At 44.5% G+C, this 23,624-nt stretch overlaps 1 protein-coding gene across 3 annotated transcripts in view; it reads right to left on the minus strand.

The window, feature by feature from the left end:
- LOC144937062 (1-phosphatidylinositol 4,5-bisphosphate phosphodiesterase beta-1-like) overlaps window positions 1-23,624 on the minus strand; it is a 153,735-nt gene that overhangs the window by 50,342 nt on the left and 79,769 nt on the right. For all 3 annotated transcript variants that reach the window (XM_078864300.1, XM_078864299.1, XM_078864298.1), the window contains exon 4: window positions 150-287. In XM_078864300.1, the coding sequence (XP_078720426.1) occupies window positions 150-287 (138 nt within the window). The remainder of the gene's footprint in view (window positions 1-149; window positions 288-23,624) is intronic.

Genomic DNA, 23,624 nt, shown 5'->3' on the forward strand with positions numbered 1-23,624 from the left:
TTCCCCTGCTGGAGACAGGCAATGTTTACCTCAATTTGCTCAGCGCGATGTGATGCGGTCACAATTAGAGACGCTTCACGAACCCAAATCGAGTGCGTCAGTGACGGAGCGAGGAACAGTAAAACGGCGAGGAGAGGCCGAGGGCCCACCTTGGCCACGGACTCGGTCAAGGAGGTGAAGTTGAGGAAGGAGATGTTGACGAGGTCTGGGCCGTGCACCACAGTGATGGTCCGGCTCTCCATTCCGACGCCAGTGAAGCCCTCCACCTGGTCTCGGAACTTGGCGTCCTACACAAGGGCACAATGCACGTCAGGCAAGAGGAGATATTAGTTCTCTTAGGCCAGAGTCGGTCGTGTAGCGGTTAGCGCGCTTGCACTGCGAACCCGGCGATCCGGGTTCGATACCCACTCACGGCCAACACCAGTGAGAATTATTTCAACTGGTCCTGGGCCTCCCCTGGGTCGACTCAGCCTCAAATGAGTACCTGGTGTGGTGTGTTAAACATCGCCACTGGAGAGACAAAGGCATGGTGTTGGCCACCCACCCCCTCGTGTGCCTTTCCGGCTTTCATAGGTGCTCGCTAACAGCACTTGCCCTAACATGAGGAAGCTTTAACTTTGGTACGATGTTCATAATCGTCAAAAACACTGCCTTGAAAGGGGAAAAATATACTATCGGTGACGTTTCAGGCAGTGTCCCTTCTTCATAGCACCGGAAAAAGTGCCATTGTCCAAAATGTCACCTGTTAGACATGTTGTTCCTTTAAAGGCCACGCAGTGCTCTTGATGAATGTGCCAAGGCGTTTGTTACGAGTGTTTGTGCAATCGTGTTCATGGCCCAAGATGTGATTAATTAATTCTGCATTGTACCCACAATTTATTTGCTCATTCTTTTCGAGCAGTTTGCCCGATAGTGTGAAATCAGCTTGACACGTCGGCTTTCACGACCGATATTATTCATAATAAACGTGTTTTGTTCATGCCAAAATCGCCCGATGATGCTGGATGTAATTACCAGCCAAACGTCACAGTACTCAAATTGTAAATGTTGTGGATTCTCTCTCCAACACACCGATGGGCTGAAGTAGTAATTAATTGGCAGGTTTTGTTTACGTGGCAAACCTTACTAATTGTCTGTGTCAGGTGGTGGCGGGTTACTGACACATTTATATTTATGCTATCCGACCTAAAAAAAAACCTTTAGTGTGAACCTAACCAAATTAGGGGTGCGACATTTACCGCTTCACAAATCATCGCATCGTCTTTTTCCGTGCTCACCGTTTGATTCGACAATCAAATCTTGGTCAACATCGTGTTTATGTCGTGGCCTCTAGTGGCTGGAGGGAGTCGTGTGAAACTTATGACACGCGACACGTGTGAATTCATATGCATCGTACACTTAAGAATGGGTATTAAGCCATGACATAAAACATCATCACAGCCTCAAACATAATACAAACGAGCATACTAAAGCGTAACTGAACACATAACAATCATCTTTACGAACCTGCTTCCGTTCCTCTATTAAACCCCATCCCTTCTTCCCATGCCCATCCTACTTCTACTGCCTGCCCCGTCCCCCAGCTATAACCAGGCCTGCCCCAACCCCTATCACTACCCCAGCCCCTATCACTACCCCAACCCCTATCACTACCCCAGCCCCTATCACTACCCCAACCCCTATCACTACCACAACCCCTATCACTACCCCAACCCCTATCACTACCCAAACCCCTATCACTACCACAACCCCTATCACTACCCCAACCCCTATCACTACCACAACCCCTATCACTACCACAACTCCTATCACTACAACAACCCATATCACTACCCCAACCCCTATCACTACCCCAACCCCTATCACTACCACAACCCCTATCACTACCACAACCCATATCACTACCCTAAGCCCTATCAATACCACAACCCCTATCACTACCACAACTCCTATCACTACCACAAACCCTCCGTAACCACTCCCACCTGTTCTCCTGTCACCAAAACTACACCACCACTTTTAATAACCCCACTCTTTATTTTAACCACTATCATCTTATGCACAATTTTATAATCATTGTCAAGCGCCTAGATGAATCGATTTAAGAAAATAACATTTCCCCCATGCAAAATGTAATAAAGTTACACTAAGCTGCTTCTCTTGGGCAATAATTAACTTGTTTAGACAGAAAATTGGCTCCACGAACAAACTAAACACAGCGTGACATTTACATCATCTGTACTTAAGAGTCTTGTGTAATCAGAGAATGCACTTTAGTGCTAAACAAGCAACATTGACAGGCAGCCAATGTGCGAAGTTCTCTCTCTTCTCATATCTGACCACTCTTTGTCCATGATCAGGTGGCTGAGGTGTCAACTGAGCAAAAGACACCTTAAGCCTTCTAACTCAATTGCCATTGGCAATACTGTACTGCTAGCAGAAGTTATTTGACAATTTTAAAGAGCATCTAAACATTAACCCACTTGAACAGATAAAGTAGGCACATTACTATGCAACAATTCATTATTTAAAATAGATTACTACGGAGATGGTATGTGAATCATATATTGCGAGCAAGTATCCATTATTATTCACGCAAATTATATATGAATTATTACACACCGAAAGACCCAAAGAATATTAATCATGTTACATTTAGTCTTTTGGCCCGTACAGAACTGAAATAATGTGTTCTTTAATCAAATAGGGGTCCTAAACATGTGACAATTCCTCGACTCGATGTGGAATGGGGGAGTACATCGGAAGAGCCCCAGTAACAGCCTCCTTTGTATAAAAAAAAATCTCTTCGTAATTAATTTACATGACCCCAATTTTTTTTTTTATTTCAATATGACTTAGCATACGAGGACACAACAATAAACACAATGCATAATTATTTCAATGTTAAAATGTTTTAAACCGCAGGTACCGAGCGTTGTAGGGAAAACGCGGACACCGCGACAATTCACGGTAACGTCGCAGTGAAAGAATCCCTCCAACAGGTGGCGACGCAACGCCGCCGGGTCCTGCACACGAGTGTGCGCAGGCAGTCCTCGACTAACGAACGCCCGCGCCTGTTGTTGTTTACATTGACTTCAAACGCCAACTATCACTTGCAAAATTTAACCGCGACACTATTTTGTTCGGCTGAACGATCCTCCGCGGGATGTAATGAGTCAGACTCGTGCTGCGGGTGATTGTTTGTGTGCGTGCGCATCTAAATATACAGATTACCGTGCTCCGACTTACGAACCGTTCGGCTTATGAACGGGTCTCGGGAACTAATAATGTTCGAAAGTCGGGGACTTGTCGTATTTGTGCCTAACTCGAGGTAAATAAAACAACGTGGAAAGGTCATGCCATGCGCGCAAGGATTGTGGCGTTCCCCCCCCTCCCCAACATGCGTTGATCCTCCTGAGTGTTGAAGTGGCGACATTAACGCTGCATCTCCAGCCTGACGACGAGATGGCGAGTGACGGACAGCAAGTCATCGCGAGGGCATTGCGTGCGTCCCTCCACCGTTCTCGCGCACCCGCCAAGGCGAATATTTGCTGCGCCGGTTTATTTTTCTTTGTGTGTGTGTGCCAGACGCTTTGGGAAACCCTTTCCTCAATTGTGGGCTGGTTTTCTCAAGGGCATAGTCCCGCATAGCAACGTAACTTCATATTGTGCTAAAGTGTTGTTCATATTAGATCATCTTTAGGATAGCCCACACCTCCATCTCGTGTGAGAGAGACAGAAGGGACAGACAGAGCTCATGTGCGTCAACAGTAGTGGGAAAGCATTACAAATGTAAGCGGAAAATCCACTACTCACAGAAAGGTTTCCCAAGAACATCCAACAGCAATAATCAACAAGTACCACTGAAGTCGGCTACATGTTTGCACGAGATGATTTTAATCAAACATGCCTTACAGGTTTTTAATTAGGCAGCGTATTACCAAATGGCATTGAACATTACAATCAAATCTTGACTTAAAGCTTTCGTGACTTCAGGAATTAATATTCTTTGGGTCTTTCGGTAATGTTACGTAGATAGGTAAAAAAAAGAATTACAAAAAACTACGGCATTTCGAACGCAACACAAGCGGTCGTCATCAGGATGAACGCTTGTGTTGCGATCGAAACGTCGGCGTTTTTTGTTATTTTTTGTTATTTTCCTATCTACGTGACTTTATCGAAAGACCCAAAGAATATTACAATCAAACTAACATTTCTTCTCATAAGCGGAAGCATCGCATATTAAGGTAAAACACACGCCATATGGTTTGCTGTTAAAATGGCAGCATGTAAGTAAACACAACACGAGGTGCACGCACAGATATACGTGTGGAATAGAGACGCTTTGCATCAGTCGAATAACACATGAACTAAGCAGTGGATTAAAAGATTCCTTGGCCACTCCTGAACCCTGACCGCCCGGCCCTCTCCAGAAAAGTCGGGTCTCTTCCTCTCTCGGTAAGCGTGAACATTTCCCAAAGAAACCCAACATTACAAATGGTCACAATAAACAAATAAATACGCAGTTTTTTATTTATTAGCCTGATTATTTTGCACGAACGTTACCATTACAGTGTACATGTAGTCCCCGACTTACGACGGTCCGACTTACGATGGCGATAGCGATACGACAAAATTGTAAAATATTTTACATTTCGCGCGGCAGGCAAACGCAGCAGCGTACGAGGTACGATACTGTACGTTGGGACGCTGCCGGGATGTACGCATATAGTTTATACAGTATTATCACCATTCTTTAAGACTCCTGGGTAAGCTAAGCCATCTTCGACTTACGATATTTTCAACTTACGATGGGGTCGTCGTAACGCATCTCCATCGTAAGTCGGGGACTACCTGTATATCTCCATGCGAAGTATGTAGTCAGTAATGAAACCCAAGACACAAGGTCTATAGTGCAGAATGCTTCCTCTACCAAACGTTGTAACCAGCATGTTTTTTTTAAAATAGAAAATTAATATCTAATTAAAATTGCGCTAAGAATTCGAGATGAGTGTTTTTTCATATTCAGGAAATATAATATGATGCAAAACACGATCAAAATACTCGCCAAACAACAATTATCCAGGCCGCTTTTCTTCTCTTTAATGAGCGTCTCTAATTTAATTGTATGCAGTCGTCATTTCAGCATGATTGTCAAAACCTTAATATTTTGCACCCATATTTTTACATCCAGCTAAAATACGTACGTAATGTAAAGAAGTGAATCACCGTATAAAATGTATGCAATCTACGATAGTAATTGCAAGATGCAAAGCAAGTAGGGCAAATGCACTGCTCGACCAATCAGTTGCAGGTTCGCATGCTATAATAATGCAGTTATAATATTACACACACACACGAGAGAGACAATTTATCAATGATGCTATCACGGGTCTGGTTTACTTAGTATTCATCATTCATGCCTTCTCAAGCTCAACTCAGTGTCGCCATCTGATCGAGTTTGCACAGCGTTCGCCCCTAATCTGCTTAGAATTCAGCAAAAATGCCTCAGGCTTCATAAGCCCAAACCAAAGTACTCTTGTTGTTGTATGCGAACAGAATGAAACACTCAAATCAAAAATTCAAATTCCTCTAATACACCGAGAGCGTTTGGCTTGTACTACTATTGCGTGTTGTTCGGCATTACGCCAGACGTTTCGCTCCACGTGCCAGGGGAGGGAGGACCTTCTTCAGGAACAGAATTCATTTCGGATCCTGGCATGGATTCAGTTTCCCGAGGACGCTCCGAGCACGTGAAGTAAAACGTCGGACGTCGTGTCGAACAACGCGTGGTACAACTCGAAAACGCATCACACGGTATCGCAAAAGGGGTCGTGGCTTTTGGTTTCGTTTTTTGTTTGCAATGGAATTCGTTCTGCAAGGCAGTGGTTTTGGCTTCCCGCCGAACGCTCACGAGTGAAGACTTTGTGACCCTACAGTGGGGCCGGCAACGTGTGGTGTAAATTGAGGATGTTACAGCCCATCCCTCTGTTGTCGGGAAATAGCTGGGAAGAGTGTAGTCTTTTATAGGAAATTACAGAGATTTGTGACGTTTGCTAAGAAATACGAAAAGCAAAAAAACACAGAACACTGTCCCAGGATAGCGATCAGAACCCTCCAAGTCTCGAGTCTCAGTCAAGTCTTCTTGTGAAAATATATACATATAGAAGTAGTGTGTTTGAAACTTTAGCCTAATTACAAAACAGATCAGCAGACAATGTCTGCTTCTTACATCTGTCTCTCCGCATAAAATGTAATTGTATTTTAGCCGAGTACGCTTGGACAAACTTTTCGGTTAGAAATTAAAATAATAAACATTTCATGGTTTTAATTTTGGTGTTTCAGGTTTCAACCGCCTTCATTCACGTCAATTCAAAACACAACGACATATTCATCTTGAAGCCACCCAGACACGGCACGTGTATCTCGTGGCAGACAGATACGATGTACCGTTGTTTGCCGAGCTGTGCACGTGGAATACAAATTCTACAGGAGGCGATACACTCACTGGATGGACACCCGTTTTGCACGATGTATTAACTGTTACTCTTCTGTAACCTCAAGTGTAACGCAGCAATGTCGGCAGCGACTGTGCGTGTCTAAACACGTGTCTGTGCACGTGGTCGTGCGTGTGACTTCACGTGACGGGGAGTGGCAGGGTTGAAGTGTGTGACCGCACCACAATGGAATCCTGGCCACCCGGGTTCAATTCCTGGCCGTCGACACCGTCAACTGGCTCTGCCTCCACTTTGCTTGACTTGGCAACAAAAAAAACACCTGGTGATGTACCGTTTTAAGACCAAGGAGTACTGTCATAATAGTATTATCGTTATGCCTTACATTAATATCTCCCGGGAAGTGTCAGCGAGTCGCAAGACTGCATTGACATGTTTGGTCAAATAAAACCAATGTAACTGAGGGAATAACACTCACTGTTCTGCACAGGAACATTCAAGAATCCATACTCTTAGGTTTTTTCGGTAAAGTCAGTAAATTTGGCTGTGATGGTCCCACCTGAAGACGGAGACTTGTGTTGCCTCCGAAACGTCGTGATTTAATTTAGTTATTTTCATTTATTATCATTTTATTTTATTATTATTTTTTACCTACGTGACTTTACCGAAAACAACCTAAGAGTATGAATCCTTGCAGTCACGAAAGCTTCAAATCTAGAATTCAAGAATCCAATTGTGTACGGGCATCTTCTGGCCACCTTGCAGTCCAAGCCTATAGCACCTGATATTCTTAAACAGTCGCTCATCCAACCAGGCTCAAATTTGCTTAGCTTCCGATTAGGGCGTAATCAATATTCTCTGCCCACACAACTGGGCAGGGAACATTGGTGCTGTGTGTCGCAGACCATACCGCTATCGAATGTGCTGTGCCAACTTTGGAAGTGCTCACTAATCACACATGTCGTTCCAGTCTGTTCAATATGAAAAGCATTTCCGTACATTTGCCTGTGAGTTTTTCTTGCCCCCACATCTACTCACGCAATCTACGTTATAATAAATGTGACTGTGTAAGTCAGGCTATCAATCACAGCCCTTTTTGGAGTAATTTTTGTTGTACAAAGTTGCGTAAGGCCTCACTGATCGGAAAAAATCAGGGATCTATGTTATTGTTTGTTTGATGTATAACCTTGTACTTACATGTTTTAAATAATGCAAAAAAATGTCACCGTGGTAATGTTATGGCTGTTCAGTAATTATTCCCATTCCCATATATGTTTTGTTGTTGAGAATTTTGAAAATATAATTCATGTGAAATGTTCACCCATCACAGAAGCCTAACGGGCTGTTCCTGACTTTCAGCTGCATATTGAAGTCCATGCAGAAACATCATCGCATGTGTTACACAATGCTGCCAGCCAGACTCTCAGGAAGCAATTGGCATGGAAATGGGATTACCACACAGCAGCAGCAGCCACTGCAAACGCTGCCCTCTTCTAGTCAGGACCCAGACATAAGCACATGCCACCACATAAGCACATGCCACCACAGCAATGGGCTGCCACAGTGACGTAGCTATAGAATATGTAGGCCGTGCAACTGCACCAGGGCTTTCCACGGGCCAGATGGGCCCAGGCTCTGGGCTATAAAGAAGGTAGGGGACCCCATTTAGTTGCTTTCACCTTGGGGCCCATGCCAACCACGCTATGCCACTGAGATGCCCGCACTACCACCCCATGCTTTTGCACACCAGAGCACTGGGGGTAAGCGTCCACTCGCAACGCTTAATCCTCCGCACACCGTGATGGGGAAGTGGCAGCGTAGTTTGGTCTGGAAGAATCAGATGTGATGTTTCAAATGAGATGTCCCATCTCAGCTGCCCCATCGCATTCCCCGTGCACACTCTGATCAATTTGTTACCATTGTCCCTTCAGCACAAAGTGTCCCCCCAGAAATCCCTCAGCAATAGGAGGCAGTTCACAATATGGACCGTGCAATTATGAGCCCTATCTTTAACTTCTCATCACAGTTCTTATAAAGATTCACCGTCGCTTTCATTATCTCTGCCTTGATTAATTCATGATCTCTTTGCACAAAAAAGCATGGACATGTGCATACATAAAATTGGCATTCAGACAGAAAGAGGTGGAACATGGATGAGAGAACATGTAAGTGATGGTAGCATATTGCTAGGGGTTGGATAAGTATTTGTGTTATTGTTAGGGATGGTGTTAGGGTTACTATTAGTGCTAGGTTGGTGGCTAGGATCAGGGTTGTGGTTAAGATGAATGCACGTTGAACGTCTTTCGCACCACAAGTAGCCAACCGTGCTAATCGGAGGTATGGGGGAAGGACAGCAAATTAAACACAACAAGCAGCTCTAACGAAATGAGTTTTCCATACATGTTTGAAAGTGCACACGATCACATTGTACCGCCTGTTGCTTGGCACCGTGTCCGACACGAGGAGAAGCACCGAGAACATGCGGTACAAACCAACAACACTAAGCGGTATGGAACAGCGGCGAAAAACCCACGCAGTGGCTTTCTCATTGTAGTGACTGCGTGCACACACACCCCCAGCCGTGCTATCTTGTATACGGTATCACCCTCAGTAATATCGCTTGTGTTGACGCCCGAAGCAGACCGGCCAGGGCATCCCCGTGAGCGTTTCGGGTGTGTGCATATCCACAAATGTATTTGTCGTCTTTACATGTTTTGCACACTATCTCTGCCAAAGCTGCACGCACAACTTCAACAAACAATCTCACATCAATTGCAGGCAATTACTTCCACTTTTCACGACTCAAAAAGAATGAAAACAATACTTCCAGGAAAATCCATTTTTAAAAACATTTGTGGCGAGAAAAGCAAAATGGAAAAAAAGACGATGATCTTACGCCTAAACATATGGCTCTCGATACGGTGACAAAATAAAAAAAACAATGCTGTAAAAAGTTAAGACCACAGAAAATACATCTTGAAGGAAGCGCAGATGTTTTGCCTTCAGTTAAATTATTGTAGAGATATAATAGGTGTCGATTGGCAACGTTGACTTTGCGAGACGGATGCCTTTCCAGTTGTGTGCAGTGTGTGAGTCATCCTAAACCTGCGCGCTCTATTTAGATGCGAGCCACACATTTATGCTGTGCATGACGAACGCATTCTCAATGCACAGAGCTATTGTTATTAGAATGTGTTCAATGGCAGTCTCGTGTTTGGTTAAATACGAGATACGGCACCTGAGATGTGTATTTTATAAGTGGAAAAAAAAGAGCATTGATTTGTGGATAAATATCGAATTTATGTACTCACAACACATGCATGCAATGCATCGTGTGTGCAAGAATCGACGTCTTATAATACGTATATATTGTATGTAATGAGTTAGAAACAACATACAGTAAAACCCGGAATTCACTTGAGGTACGACCATTAACTGCAGCGTTTTAAAAATGTGATTGAATCACCGACCCCTATCGCAGCAATTAATTGAATTGCATCATGAGTGTGGTACGCGCACGTTCAGGGCTTTGCCAACGCAGCACTGGTTGAAGGGTCTGGGAGTTCTATTTGACCATACTTCACCGCGCTGGTCAGCGCGTGCTCGTCAAGGCGGGCAGCACAGACATTGGAGCACATCAACACCACGTGTTCTGCAGCACTGCACTCTGCTGCCACCCCACACGCCCTATGACGACGGCCTGTCGGCTCATGGTGGTCACCTTGTCCACGCACTCAGACCTGCTCACCTCCCGAGATCTGACGGGATCTGGTGCAATCCGGGCGAGTATTTTTGTTCGGTTACATTTCTGTTACTGTATTGGAAATCCCCGCTTTCACTCCCCGGGCCTTAGGAATGTTAATGAATTCTAGAAATTTAAGGAATCTCAAGTCAGCTCTGTCCACAAGAATTCTGTTCAGAAGGTCCCTGTAAGCAACCAGACCCTTTATCCTCAATGTGTGTGTGTACTGCGAAAAGAAAAAGTGTTTTTAATCAACATTGTGTTTTGTAATCCAGAGAGATGTGAGCTCGGTGTGACTAAAACAACAATACACCTATGCGTGAGGATATCAGTGCCAAAGGGAACGTTGCTCCATTGCCCGACCATTTAACAATGATGTGAGTCAACGAGTGGGCGAGTGCCGACACACGTGACAGACGGTGCAGCTGGGCTCCTGCTCCCTCCCCAGCTCGACTCAGCGCGGGTATTTGCATGTCGCCCAGCATCCACGAAGTGGCTTCTGGTATTCCCACACGTTCCCAATTTGCATGTCTTCTGTACACTTGGCACCATAAAGGGGAAGGCTGTCACATCAGTTTAATTCCCCCCCCCCACTTACCCCACCGAACTTCAACCATTACACTAATTATTATTCTTTGACTCTCACAGTGATGGCATGCATTCGTGATGTCCTCCGTTTTTCAGCGACATATGGTATACAACAAAAAAAAAATTGTTTCTAACGTAATGGCATGAATTTCAATGGAATTTCGAGAAGGAAATGCTTGCCTATGAAACGGCTCCCAATAATAATGAACAGAAAAAGGGACCGTGCAACGAACAACGCAACTTTGTTTTCAAACACCGCAATTTCACGGAAGAGGAGGAGTGGAAGGTTCAGCGGTTAGCACACTGCACTAAGGCGCCGGTGACCTCAGCTGGGGTCCCTGGCAGTGTGTGACACCAGCGGTGAGCGACATTGTGAACTTGTCCTACCCGGCCCCCCTTCGCCCTTCTGCAAACCGCAGCATGGTGAAGGACGGCAGAACAACCCCCCCCCCATGGCCAACGAACCATGGGCCAACGTTCATCCAGCGGTGGACTGACACAGGCCTGAATACTGTATCATATATAATATACATATGCCTATTCACACCCTAACTTGTATGTGAACATTTGCAAGGCCATCGTGCGTGTTCCTACCCAGAAGAAACAGAGGCATGCGTTGTATACCCTCAGTCACAGGACGTGGAGCACTATATGCTTTACTAAGACGTGTTGGGAGTCCGGAATTTGCGTGCAGCTACACAGGTGGACACGTTGTGACATATCTGTTGTTCATGCCTGCAGAGTTTCAGTTCCGTTCGACTCCACGCGAAGCTACGTGACATTTAAGACATCGGCAACAAGAACCGGAGTTGAATGGCGGTGAACTTCTCTTCAAGGACAGTGCTCCAGCCCACAAGTTCCAGTTGGTCCAGGCTGTCACTAGTGTGTGACTACTTTCTATGAATAATACTAAAGAAACAGGCGCATGGTCATCAATTTTCTAATACTTATTCGAGCGGATGGCAAGCGTGTGTATATTATACACGATGATTTAGGGTTGTGAGTCATGTGACAGCTTTGGCAGGAGCTTTACTGGACATCTGTGAAAAATAGCTTCATAGCTCATCGGATGTATCCAGGATAAATAAAAGATTCTGACTCCGATGCTGTGGCCTTCACATGGCCCACTTGTTAAGTGTCCCATTGGACGACTAATACCACCGTCGCGTCGGCCTTTCAAAGCACGAAGAAGCCGAAGTGGCTTTGTCTGGCTGGACTGAGGAATGAGACGTGGACTTCGCTTCTGGTGGAATAAACTGTGGCCAAGGTGGTACAGAGATCAAGGGCCTCCGGGAGATGGTATTCTGGCCGACTTTCACACTGGCCAGACGTCTTGGTAGAGGTGGGAGTACACACACTTTACACCGCGCTGATTGACCGACTGTGGTGTTGCCCATTTATACTGCTGGGTGGACAGAGGCGGCAGTGGGGGGAAGATGAAAAAGAAGTTGCCCCTTGTTTCAACTTCCACGCTACGCTGGGCGATCGAACCGGCACGCCTCTGGATTACAAGTTCAGTGTGCCGACCATTATTGCCATTATGGCACGGCCGAGGCATATGTTCTGTTGAAATATCATCAATCAATTACAAGCGGAGCAAGTCGATAGAGTTGCGCAAGAGATTTTATTGAAAAACAATGAAGGGATTTCACCACCTACAGCTTAGCTACTTCTTAATCAGCTAGATAACTTGCAATGTGCTTAAATAAGGGTAACAGCTTGTACGTTTCAAATATTTAGGGTTCAAAGGTATGCACGTGATTATGTAGCTCTGCCTGAAATATCTCGTGGGGATTTCCATCGTAAAAAAACCCACACTCGGAAAACTTCCTTCCTGAAGACTTGTTTGTGGAAACGACCTGACATAAATGTCTTCTTACTCATGCAACATTCAGCTGCATGAAGTCACAAAATTGTAAAATTGCACACGGTTCCAATGGTTGTAAGCGTGGAATTTTTTTAACCCTTATTTACATACACCTCGCTCTAAATGTGTGTATCTAAGGGTTAAACAAATAAATACATTGCGTTTATTTTTCAGTGTAATGCGGTGCCAATGGAACTTTAATCCGATGGTGTGAGGACAAACTTCTATGGTGGAATTAAATGTGACACGGGTCAGTACCCGCAGCAATGAGATGGGTTTTTTTGCCGCATACCTGGCCTAAAAATAGACCTTGGGGGATTAAATAATCACAGAAGTACGTAGCTTGCACATCAACCTATTTCATTGCACTTTGAAAGTGGAGTCAATATACGAGACTAGATGAGAGTTGGGTCATTTCCTGAAACGTCGGCTACTATATACTTCTCCTTTTAAGGCCGCAGTGTTATTTACGAATGTGCTGGTATACACCACTGCCAACACAGCAACATCACCAAATAATTTATCAAACGAATAAATACACAGGAAACTAAATATTACACGTCTTACATTAACTAAAGTGCTATTTTGTAGTGATTCAAACAGAATTGGCAGGCAACAGTAATATATATTGCAGATCCTTTTGCCTACTTTAATAGCATGGATTTCCATGCTGCCATCAGTGTAGTCACTTATTATTGCGGCCACTCCCTCTCAGATCACTCGACGCCTAACAATGCTGGTCCTCATTTTAAGTGCCCACTTTTTAGCCACGGTTAAAAGCGTTTCATGCATCAGCTCTCTCCATTTGCCAGTAACGCGGGGCGGCACAATCAATCGCTCTTGTAAAGGCAGATGAAATATGAACGAAACTCTCATGCAAAGTTGTGCTGCTCCTAAGGACTTGCCCTTTAGGAAACTGATAAAATTATTTCATGTGTCCTCCCTGACAGAGCCGCCATCCGAGCAATGTTGTCTCACCACAGCTTATGGACGTGTAATGACACAGCGCCGACTGCTGTCCAACAGCAGCAACTGCGATGGACAGTGAGCGCACACGACGTCGAGCATACACACGGTGGGCGTGCCGGAAGGACGGAGGAACTGGGGCAAGGGTCACGGAAGACCTCATCGGGGAGCCCCTGGAACCTGCTATAGAGTTCGAGAACGGAGGTGTGGCCAGGGCGGAGCCAGGTCGTGCCGAGTAGAATAAGTAATATTAAAAAAAACTTTTTTTTAAACACGCTTTTATGAAATGTACGGTACTAGTAATGGCAGAACTCCATGACTCCAGGAAGTGGCCCCGAAGCTTGCCATAACATAAGGGACCGTGGTCAACTACAGCCAACGTCAGTTTACCGTGGACAATTAGACCCAAGCCGAAACATAACATATAAAAAATAATGTTTTAAAATGTTTTTTATTTTTTATGATAGAATATAGTATTGCCATCAGTATTACATAAGTATATCAAGTTTGCAGTCGATACCACAATGGGAAGTGGGTTAAAATGTAGTTACAAGATTTGAGAATACAACAACGACAACAGCAGACAGAGTGAGTTCAATAAAAGTTTGTAATAAAAGCAGCGGAGAGCTCCGGCCTGCCGGTCTTAGGATTGGACTCGTCGTCACTGTCGTCATCGCCGCCGCCTTCGCCCGATCATTGCACGGGCGAACAGTGGTTGGCTGTCTCTGTCGATGCCGTAGGTGCAACGCGGTTAGGGTTGTGTCTCGGCTTGGCTCGACCGCAACGAGAAGGAAGGAGGCGAGCGCTGTGTGTGAACCGCTAAAGATTGTTACAATAAAGAAGGTGCCTCCTGCAACTACCTCGTCTCTGACTTGTGCTGCACTGCAGATGTACTGCTTCTTGCACCTGGTTCGAGCTCTACCGTTATGAGCTACATTTAATTTCTTACGGGCACGAAGGCACGTTGGAATGTGTTGCAGAAGCCATACATATGCATGATTTTCTTCCGTGGTATGATTGAAGGGACCTTATCAGTAAGCACCAAAAACCTCCCCTTCCTATGTTTGTGGGCAGCCACAAAATAGGTGGTGCAATGTGATTGAGTTACGTCACACGCAGCTTCTCTCTCATCACAAATTAATTAATTAACAACGAGTGAAATTACACCTGAAAGTTCTTTAATCAGGCGGCAGTCCAACTAAAGCGATAACAGCCAAGAGAAAGTGGCTACAAAGACAAAACTATTACATAAAGATGCCTTTGGGTCCTGATGCGAAACACTGTCCCGGCCAAAGGCTTAGGGCCATGTATTCAGTGTAAGCTGTGGCTGTGTTGTGGTGCTACAGCTTTACAGCAACCAGCAATAAACCTGCCACAGGTGCTTTTCATCATTGAAGGCTGGTGCCTCTAACTGGCAGTGACAATGCAATCTCAGAATAGACACAGCATTCAATTTAACATATCTATCCTCATTCCAGTTGAAATTTCCCCATAATGCACAGCTTATGCTTGATAAAAAATATATAATCCCACACCTTTATAGATGGCTTATGCCAAGCTAAAAAATATAAAATATACGGTCATAACCTCTACCATTAGATTTTTTTAAGTACACTGTTACAGTATATTAATAATTGTAATCCCTATTATAACATGAAAGTCAGCTTGCCCTATCCATAAAATAGCATTTTGCAAATTGTGCATCTTCCATAGATGCAGCATATTAACCGTCAACAAAATTAAATGGGCAGCCAAAAGACATATTTTCGGAAACACGCGCAAGTGGATGTCCATGATGGAAATGGAGCAATGAGATGAGCTCTTGCACAGGAGCTAGATAAACTGTTGCATCACAGGACGGTGAGAGATGCGAGTAGCTTGGGAAGTACTTCATCCAGCAGAGGAAAGACCATGGCTGACAATAATGATTTAACTCAATGTCCTGCCGATGGTAATATGGTGACTTTGTCATGGAGTTGGTCCACCTCGCTGAGATTGTCGGCCCAAGGCTGTGTCGCCTTGCACAGCGAGGACAGGCCTGTACACAACACACGTTCCCAGGCACGATGCTGACCAAATCTGTGCTCACTTTCAACCTGTGTGGTTTTTGTCTGTGGAGCAAATGCAATTTCCTTTCCAATGCTAATAAAGGACAAACATAAATTGTTCGAATTTCCCAAACAGGACCTTCTGAGAAAGCCTGCACAATCATATTTTATCTTTAGACGTGACTTAACCGAAAGAACCAAAGAATAGGACCTTCAGGATAAAGAAGTCTGTGGAACTCTGTGCTGCATTCATAGGTAAAAAAAATACACTATGATCGTACTGTACATGATATTGTAATTATTGAAACAACCATGTAGAATTTAGCATAATTGTGCGTTAAAACTCCGCACTCCAGCAGCAAAATATCTTGTGCTCGCTTTCATAAAAATGACGAATCGTGTTGTTTTTGTTCTCCCCTTGTACATGACCACAAACGGCTCAGCAAAAAGAAATGGGCTGCCCTCTACACTGAAACCCTCAAGAGGATCCACTGCCATGGCGTTCATAAACAAACTCATGCTGCTTATCTGAGAAAGCCTGCACAATCATAGCAGGGTGATTAGTAAAACATAACACATACAAGACAAATCGCTCACAGCGAGTAAACACGAGTATATCTTTCAGGAACACTCTCCCCTTGACATTGAAATACCCGCGGAGGGACACATTGTGAACGTTCTGTCGATAACTTCACTGTATCTATAGAATATTTTTTTAAGTATCTTAAAATTAAACTGATCCCTCTCTCTAAAACATAACTACGGTAAAACAATGTAAGAAATGGGAAGGAATATGGGCATAGTGGTGAATCAACATCAGTGGTGAATGATATTTGACCCGGTCCTGCGCCCCTGCTTCTCACACTGACCGGCAGGGTGACGTAAAGCCAAACCCTCACGTTTGGTGGGGGACAATGGGGGGAGACGCAGCGAGAAAGACACAGGCCGGGGGACACGTTGCCTTTGGAGTAAATATGAAAGCTTCATCATAATGTTTATTTTCCACTGCAGAAATGTATCTTCATAGAAAACAAACAGGCATTCATCATATTTACGAAGCACCTTGGTTATAGTTTTTCATTTTCTCCTGCAGATAGATATTTATATATGAGGTTATGAGTTGTCTATAATTATATATTTATATTCCGATATTCTTCATTATTTACAAAAATCAGGTTTACATCAAATGGATGCTCTTGACCTCTGGTTGTGACAAGAACAAATTAAAATCGCTAGCATTTGTAGTTTTTAACAAAATCACGACTTTTGGAAATCAATATTTTGCACGAATGTCAGTCCTTTTCCACGCAACACGTTCTCGCTATGATAACACGGCCTCTTCCATTACGGAACACTTTTTCACGCAACGCAGAAAGCGCACTGTCGTAACGCAGAGCGCGCCCCCACTATAACATGCTTCATGAGCGGTTGACGATGAACTACTCTCTTGAGCTGTGCGCGCCTAAGCGGTCTGGGAATTCTGGGTATACGTGCGCAGTGAATACGGTACACGTCGGCGTACCCGCAAACCGCCCTGGGAAGACCGCAGGCAGATTTGACAAATGTGACTCAGTACACGGATCCCTCGCCTAACGCTGCACTTGTCAGGAACGCATCTCCCGCGTGAAACGGGGGATTATGGTCATGTATAGAAACATTTAAATTGGAGCGTTTTCCGCAGGGCAGCACCACAAAGTGGTGGCATGCAAGAATTGATTGGCACAAGGTGCGTTAAGCAGGAAGGCAGTCTGTGCGCATGCTCCAATTTTATCATATCAATTATACTACCGCTACTAATAATAATGAACTTAAGAAAAGCCACAACTTCCCAAGCAGTGTGTTGAATGACTGTGGGTTGGTGCAGGTTGCCCTAGTTACATCAGACCGTGTTTTAAGATTCTAAAAATGCCTCGTGAATGCCAAATGCTCCCAACAGCCAAATTGAAGCAACTCATTGAATATCCAAAAGCGTAGCGACGGGAGGGAGAAGCAAACCTCGCCGTCCTGCCCGGCTCCCCTTATTATGTAGTTGCGTTGCTAAGCATCTGCTGTACGTCAAAGTCAATGCTAATTCGATATGTAAGAAAATTCTATTACAATTGGGGTGTTTGTTTCAAATTGCTGTATCTTACTTCCGTCTGGTTGAGTATCATTGACTTCTGATCAGTGTAAAGTTTTCAGGGGCATTTTGCAAATCTCCACCAGAAATTAGGGGGGGGAAACACTGGCACAGTGACAAGAAGTCTGATGGCCACAGATGCCTGAGAAATGTGCAAACATGCAGAGAGATGACTAAGGTAACCCCTATCATGTTGTACTCCTATCATGTCTTTGTATTTTTTTGTATTGTTATTGTAAAGTTCTTACCCACCCCTGCTGGACATCTGTGAAAAAGATCTTTATAGCTCATGGGATTCCTCCAGTATAAATAAATATTCAGATTCTAAACCCCAAAGCATTGACGTGGAGAGATGGAAACTGTGTTCTCGGGAAGACATTTCTGCAATAAAACCAATTGTTTAAAAAAAAAAATGATAAAGATGTCCTCTCAAAATTGTCTCAAGACAAGAAATGACAAATAAACGTGGACTTTTGGCGAAATATCTGCCAAAGAAAAATATTTCACGTTGCCAACATGACAGTGATAGGTGTGATATGCACAAAAACAAAATCACTCATTGACAGCCACATGCAGGACTCACTTACAAAAAAAATTGTACCTCAGTAATTTTCATTTATTATTATTTTATTTTATTTTTATTATTTTTTTACCTACGTGACTTTACCGAAAAAACCTAAGAGTATGTACCCCCCCCCCCCCCACTTGCCACTGTTTATTATGACCGCCTGTTTAATCTGTGCTCGTGGAATGGGACGCAAACACACGGGATAGGAGGTAGGGGAGGGAAGTGCTCAGCAATACGTCTTCATTTCGGTACTTGGGAGGCAATAGGAAGGGAACAATATCCGCCAGATCCTTTTTCTTTCTGTGATGTCCCATCGGTAATGGGACAATGCCGCTTTGTTTCCTGGCCTCAATGTCTCCTGCCCGGGGTTGTTTGTGGAAACCAGCCACAGCGCTGCGTGCGAGGATGTCTCAGCTCTGGTGGATATTTTCCGAGGTTCTTGGAATGTATCCCAAAGTGCTGCCACATTGGTTGCCTGTATGTTTCAAATTGTAAAACAATCTTATATGACTGCAAAAAATATATATATTCAGCTGGGATTGTATTTCATGCATTATTCCATGGGATTTTTTTGGAACTGCTATTTACTTGTATATTGTGCCATGCTATTATAACTGGTCCTTCAAATACAATGGAGAGAAACAATTTACATGAAATTTGCTCATTGAATTCGAGAGCCTTCAAAGAATAAATTTGTGACATCTTGATTTGAAGCTTTCGTGACTGCAGGAATCCATTCTCTTTGGTTCTTTCGGTAAAGTCACGTGGGCAGGTTTTATTCTATTTTATTTCTACCTTCGTGACTTTACCGAAAGAACCAAAGAGTATACATTTGTGACAGTGACCACTAATTTTCCCCCAATTATATTCCTCTTGTGCTATTGCAGATAGTGGTGCCCTATTATGTTGCCAGAGAATTTGCCCCATAAGATAATGCCACAGCCATATGCTCAAGAAACCAAAGGTCGTTTAACTCGGCTATCCTATTTAGACCAAATGCCCAACTTTTATATGCCATGCAAAAAGAGTTTGTCGCTATATCAATTAACACTTTCATACTCCTCAGGGGGGGAATGATGTAAATTAAGTGGGGGGGGGGAGAGGAACATTTAATGTGTTTTGTTGTTGTGTGCATTCATTAGTGACCAGGCTGAGACTATCATTAGCACGTTACACTTCAGGACCTGGTCTAATGACGGGCGGCTGATACCCACATTCGAATCCCGGCTCTCGAGCAGTGCCGGCTCGTTGCTCAGACACAATATTATCTCTCCGAGCCGCCAAGCCACCCGGCGGGCGCTTAAATATTCCCATGGAATCTTCAAATGCCGTCTGTAGACTTTTTTTTTCTTCACGAGAATCCTTCGCGGGTTGTTTGCTTCTTCTTTCTTGTGGGAGGAAGCCGCCCGACCCAGAGAAAACCCACAGATTCAAGGGGTGATCCGTCAACCTCCCCCTCCCCACCGCCCCAACCCCTTTTAAGTTTCTCGATTAGTGTGCGCCACCATTTCTGGTCTTAATTTTAAAAAAGGCGGTTTCAATAAAATGCCATGACACTGACTTTGGCGTGCGCATACCCGAGATCCGAGGATCAGACGATCCTGTGGAGGGCGCTCTGCCAAAACCCGGGATTTGGGCACATCAACAGGTCACTGGTGTCACGAATGCCCCCTCGGGCACTTTCTGTGAAACCCACGCTGAAGCAGCAGCAGCAGCAGCTGAAGCAGCAGCAGCAGCAGCAGCTCTCCGGGCTGATGAATGACAATTGCAAGCATGCAAAGGTCAACCCATTTTACAGCTTTTGACCGACGCTTGTGCAATAATTACAGATCTGGTTTCTTTGGTCAATGATGCCCGTGTAGTTAGTAAAACGTGTGGGAGGTCACACGTGACCCTGCTATGAAAAGACTGGCTTCCATCCTAATGCGTAAATTCCACATTGCCATGATGAGAGCCAGCCTATGGATAGGAGCACCACCGCATTCTCATATTAGCATAGAGGCAGTTTGACTTTGGACTATTAAAGTAGAGATTTGAAGTCTCAACAAAAGGCCCCTTTTACAATAAACACACGACTGTTTGAAAGATCTGAACGCTCCCACTCGGTTACTATACCCGTGGCAAACGTGACAGACTCAATGCATTCCTCCAGCCTGCCTGCCTACCCGCACCTCCGATTAGCACGGTTGGCAGCGTACGGTGCAAAAGAAGTTGAACATACGTACACAACATACCCGGTCAACGTATATTTAAAACACGTTCATAATTTCAGTACATTGTACAAGCAGAGGCAATTGTGCTGCGTCCTCCCTGACGCATTGTCCCCCCACTATCCAATTGCACACACTTGCACCTGCGTGCAAGCATTTATTCATGGTTAGACAAAATAAAAGAGTAACCCGAACCATCGCTTGGGTCAGTTGTTGAATTGTGGGAATGAAGACAGGCTGGAATACAATACATCAGGCAACAAAGGTAATAACATGATTAAGCTTACCCCCTCATTCACACGCAGCCATTCTATACGGTCTCACTTTAACGTGACACGGCCATGTGCATTTGAATCCTGCCAGCCATGAGGTCCAGCAGCAAAGCCAGCGTCCAGTACCACGTTGACCACGGCAACAGGCACAACCCTTGCAGCGGGCGAGGTGCGAGTCGGCTCTGAGATTGGTGCTCGCGGGAGACAAAGTGAGGTGGCCAGAGGTGCTAGGCACCCAACTGTCGTGTTCACAGCAGGGAAATTGGCACCAAATCAACAAAATCAGTCGGACTTTCAACTGACTGGATGTACGGCCGTCCAGCAGGGCCGACACAAGAACAACTCTTACAGGACTGCATTCTGGGTATTTTACAGTTATTAATTAAATGAAATAAAAAAGAACATGTATAAAGAGACACATTTTAATGACTATCATTCTTGCACTATTAAAATAGTATGATAAAAAGGACATTTGATCCTTTTTGCTACGTACGGCGGGGAAGTTGATCAGCAACGTTAATGTGTTCAGGCGAACGTTGGTGAGTGAGGCGGTGAAATGATTCAGGAGTAGCCGACTGAAACATCTGAAATGGTGCCAGCAAATGATGGAAGTGGCTGGTGGTATCACCATGTGGTCCATGGTACTGGATTGGTGACCGCAGTCGCACCGTGGGGTATTCTTAATTGTCCATCAGTGTAAGAGATCTGCCTTCTTTTATCAAAATAAAAATGAGAATCTTTATTCAACTAGGGATGCCTAAATTGAGGCCCAAGACTCTGTGTCAGGATGGTCCTGTATTGGGATGTTTGGCCAATTCCATAAGCGAGTGTTTAGCTTGTGTGAAAGAGAAAACCCATGCACAAAATAGCCCACACTCAACACGCTATAGGAGAAATACAATGTGTTATATATTCAGTTGTCAAAAACAGAAATATGCATGGAATGTACAGTAAATATGGAAATATATTGTTACAATAAACATTGCCAATATTTCACAAAAATTGTAACAGAAACCCACCCAAACAGTACAACATATTCTGCAGGCTCGAAATATTTGAAATGAAAAATTAGAAGCACATGGGGTTGAGCAGTGGCACAGTGGTTCACACACTGCACTGTGAACCCGACGACATGAGTTTGATTCCGGGCCACGGCTAGCATCAGTAGCAAGTGATATCTGAAACAATCACCAACCCCCTCTGAACAGGGCAATGAAGTATGGCCAATAAATCCCTACAACCAACACAGTGTGGTGGAGGCCTTCAACCAGCACTGGATAGAAAATCACAACAAAAGCATTAGCATGCTCAAATTTCTGGCCACAGCTGTGGCAAAGTGTAATTGCTGCATGGAGAGAGCCTGCACCCCAGCTCTGGCTTGATAAAGGGCTGGGAAGCATAACGAAGTGGCTTCATAATATCCGTGATTTTCTCGTGGAAAAGAGGTGTGGCCTAGCAAAATCACCCGACTACCCACAGATAATAGAGGATGCTCTGCAAAATGGGGCTCCCTATAAGAGGAGTAAGCTTTGTGCAACAGAGAAACCACCATTTCGATGCAATCATTCAAGAAAAGAACGAGTAACCCCTGCCCTCACCACCCCATCTCACAGTGGCAACCACAGTTTGCGTCTAGCAGGAAAAGGAGGAAGTGCTGCAAGGGGGGGGGGGTATGAGGATGGTGGTGGTGAAGGGCCGGTCGGAGGGGACGGGTAGTCATGTCTCCCTAAACTGTAACGCTCAATAAAATTGCCGAACCAGAACAGATCGGCTCACTTGGAAGGAGTCCCACCGCTCTGAAAAATAAAGCTCTCTGGCTACGGCTTTTCCTGGCCGTGCGTGGACTTGACATTGGGGCACGCGCTGAGCTTTGCAAACCGCTGCCCATCCTCTGGCGAGCGAGATGGATTTTTTTTTTGCACCGGAGACGGCCAAAACCGAGGCATGAGAGACAAAGTGAGGTAATACAAGGTTCATGCAGCCTTAAGGGCATTAAATGAAAATAAACTGCACTCATCCCAGCATGGCAAAATGAATCCCGTACAAGCTGCACAGACATTCCACTGCAAACACCGGCTCTCGACTCATATGCGCGAACGCTAAACACACACATTGCTGACAAGTGCATGGACACTGACTCAAAGAAAAATGCACATGGCCAAGATGAACAGAGGCTACCAGCACAGGAAGACAGGGCTAACGTAAAGAAAGAGACATGAACAAAACGCTTAGAAGAGAATGCGCACAAATACACCCATAAAATGAAATACAGGAGAATTGCTCTCATCCGTGGGGATTCTTAGAGTCGGCGAAAACTCCCATTTCCCACGGAGGTGTTTTGACAATCATCCGTCGTCATCCATGACTTTTCTCGTAAAGTCACTGCGGGAATAGCTTCCAATTACCTGCGAAAGGAGCTGTGCCAGCAATTTCCTCAATTATACACAATTATCCACGATAAGTGTGAGTACATTTACAGACAACCCCGCGATATGGGTCTCCAACATCACCACAGATAAGAGTCGATCTCCTGTGTTGCAATACCATAGTTCAATTAATCCAATCATAACGCAATTATTCCACAACAAAAACTGAACGGGTGTTTAGGGCCATATTAATATAATACTCCGCTCCATTGGAAACTCTCAAGTATTTTTATTTAAAACACGAGACCGCATGTCTAAACAACTTTCAACAAACATCCTGAGTGCCGCTTCCTGTTTTATTTTGATTTTTTTTAAGTGAAAGAGACAGAGAAAGAGAGAGAAAAAAAGTGGAACAGGGAAATC

This window comes from Lampetra fluviatilis, chromosome 18 (assembly GCF_964198595.1).
Source record: "Lampetra fluviatilis chromosome 18, kcLamFluv1.1, whole genome shotgun sequence".
In the NCBI taxonomy this organism is placed as follows: domain Eukaryota; kingdom Metazoa; phylum Chordata; class Hyperoartia; order Petromyzontiformes; family Petromyzontidae; genus Lampetra; species Lampetra fluviatilis.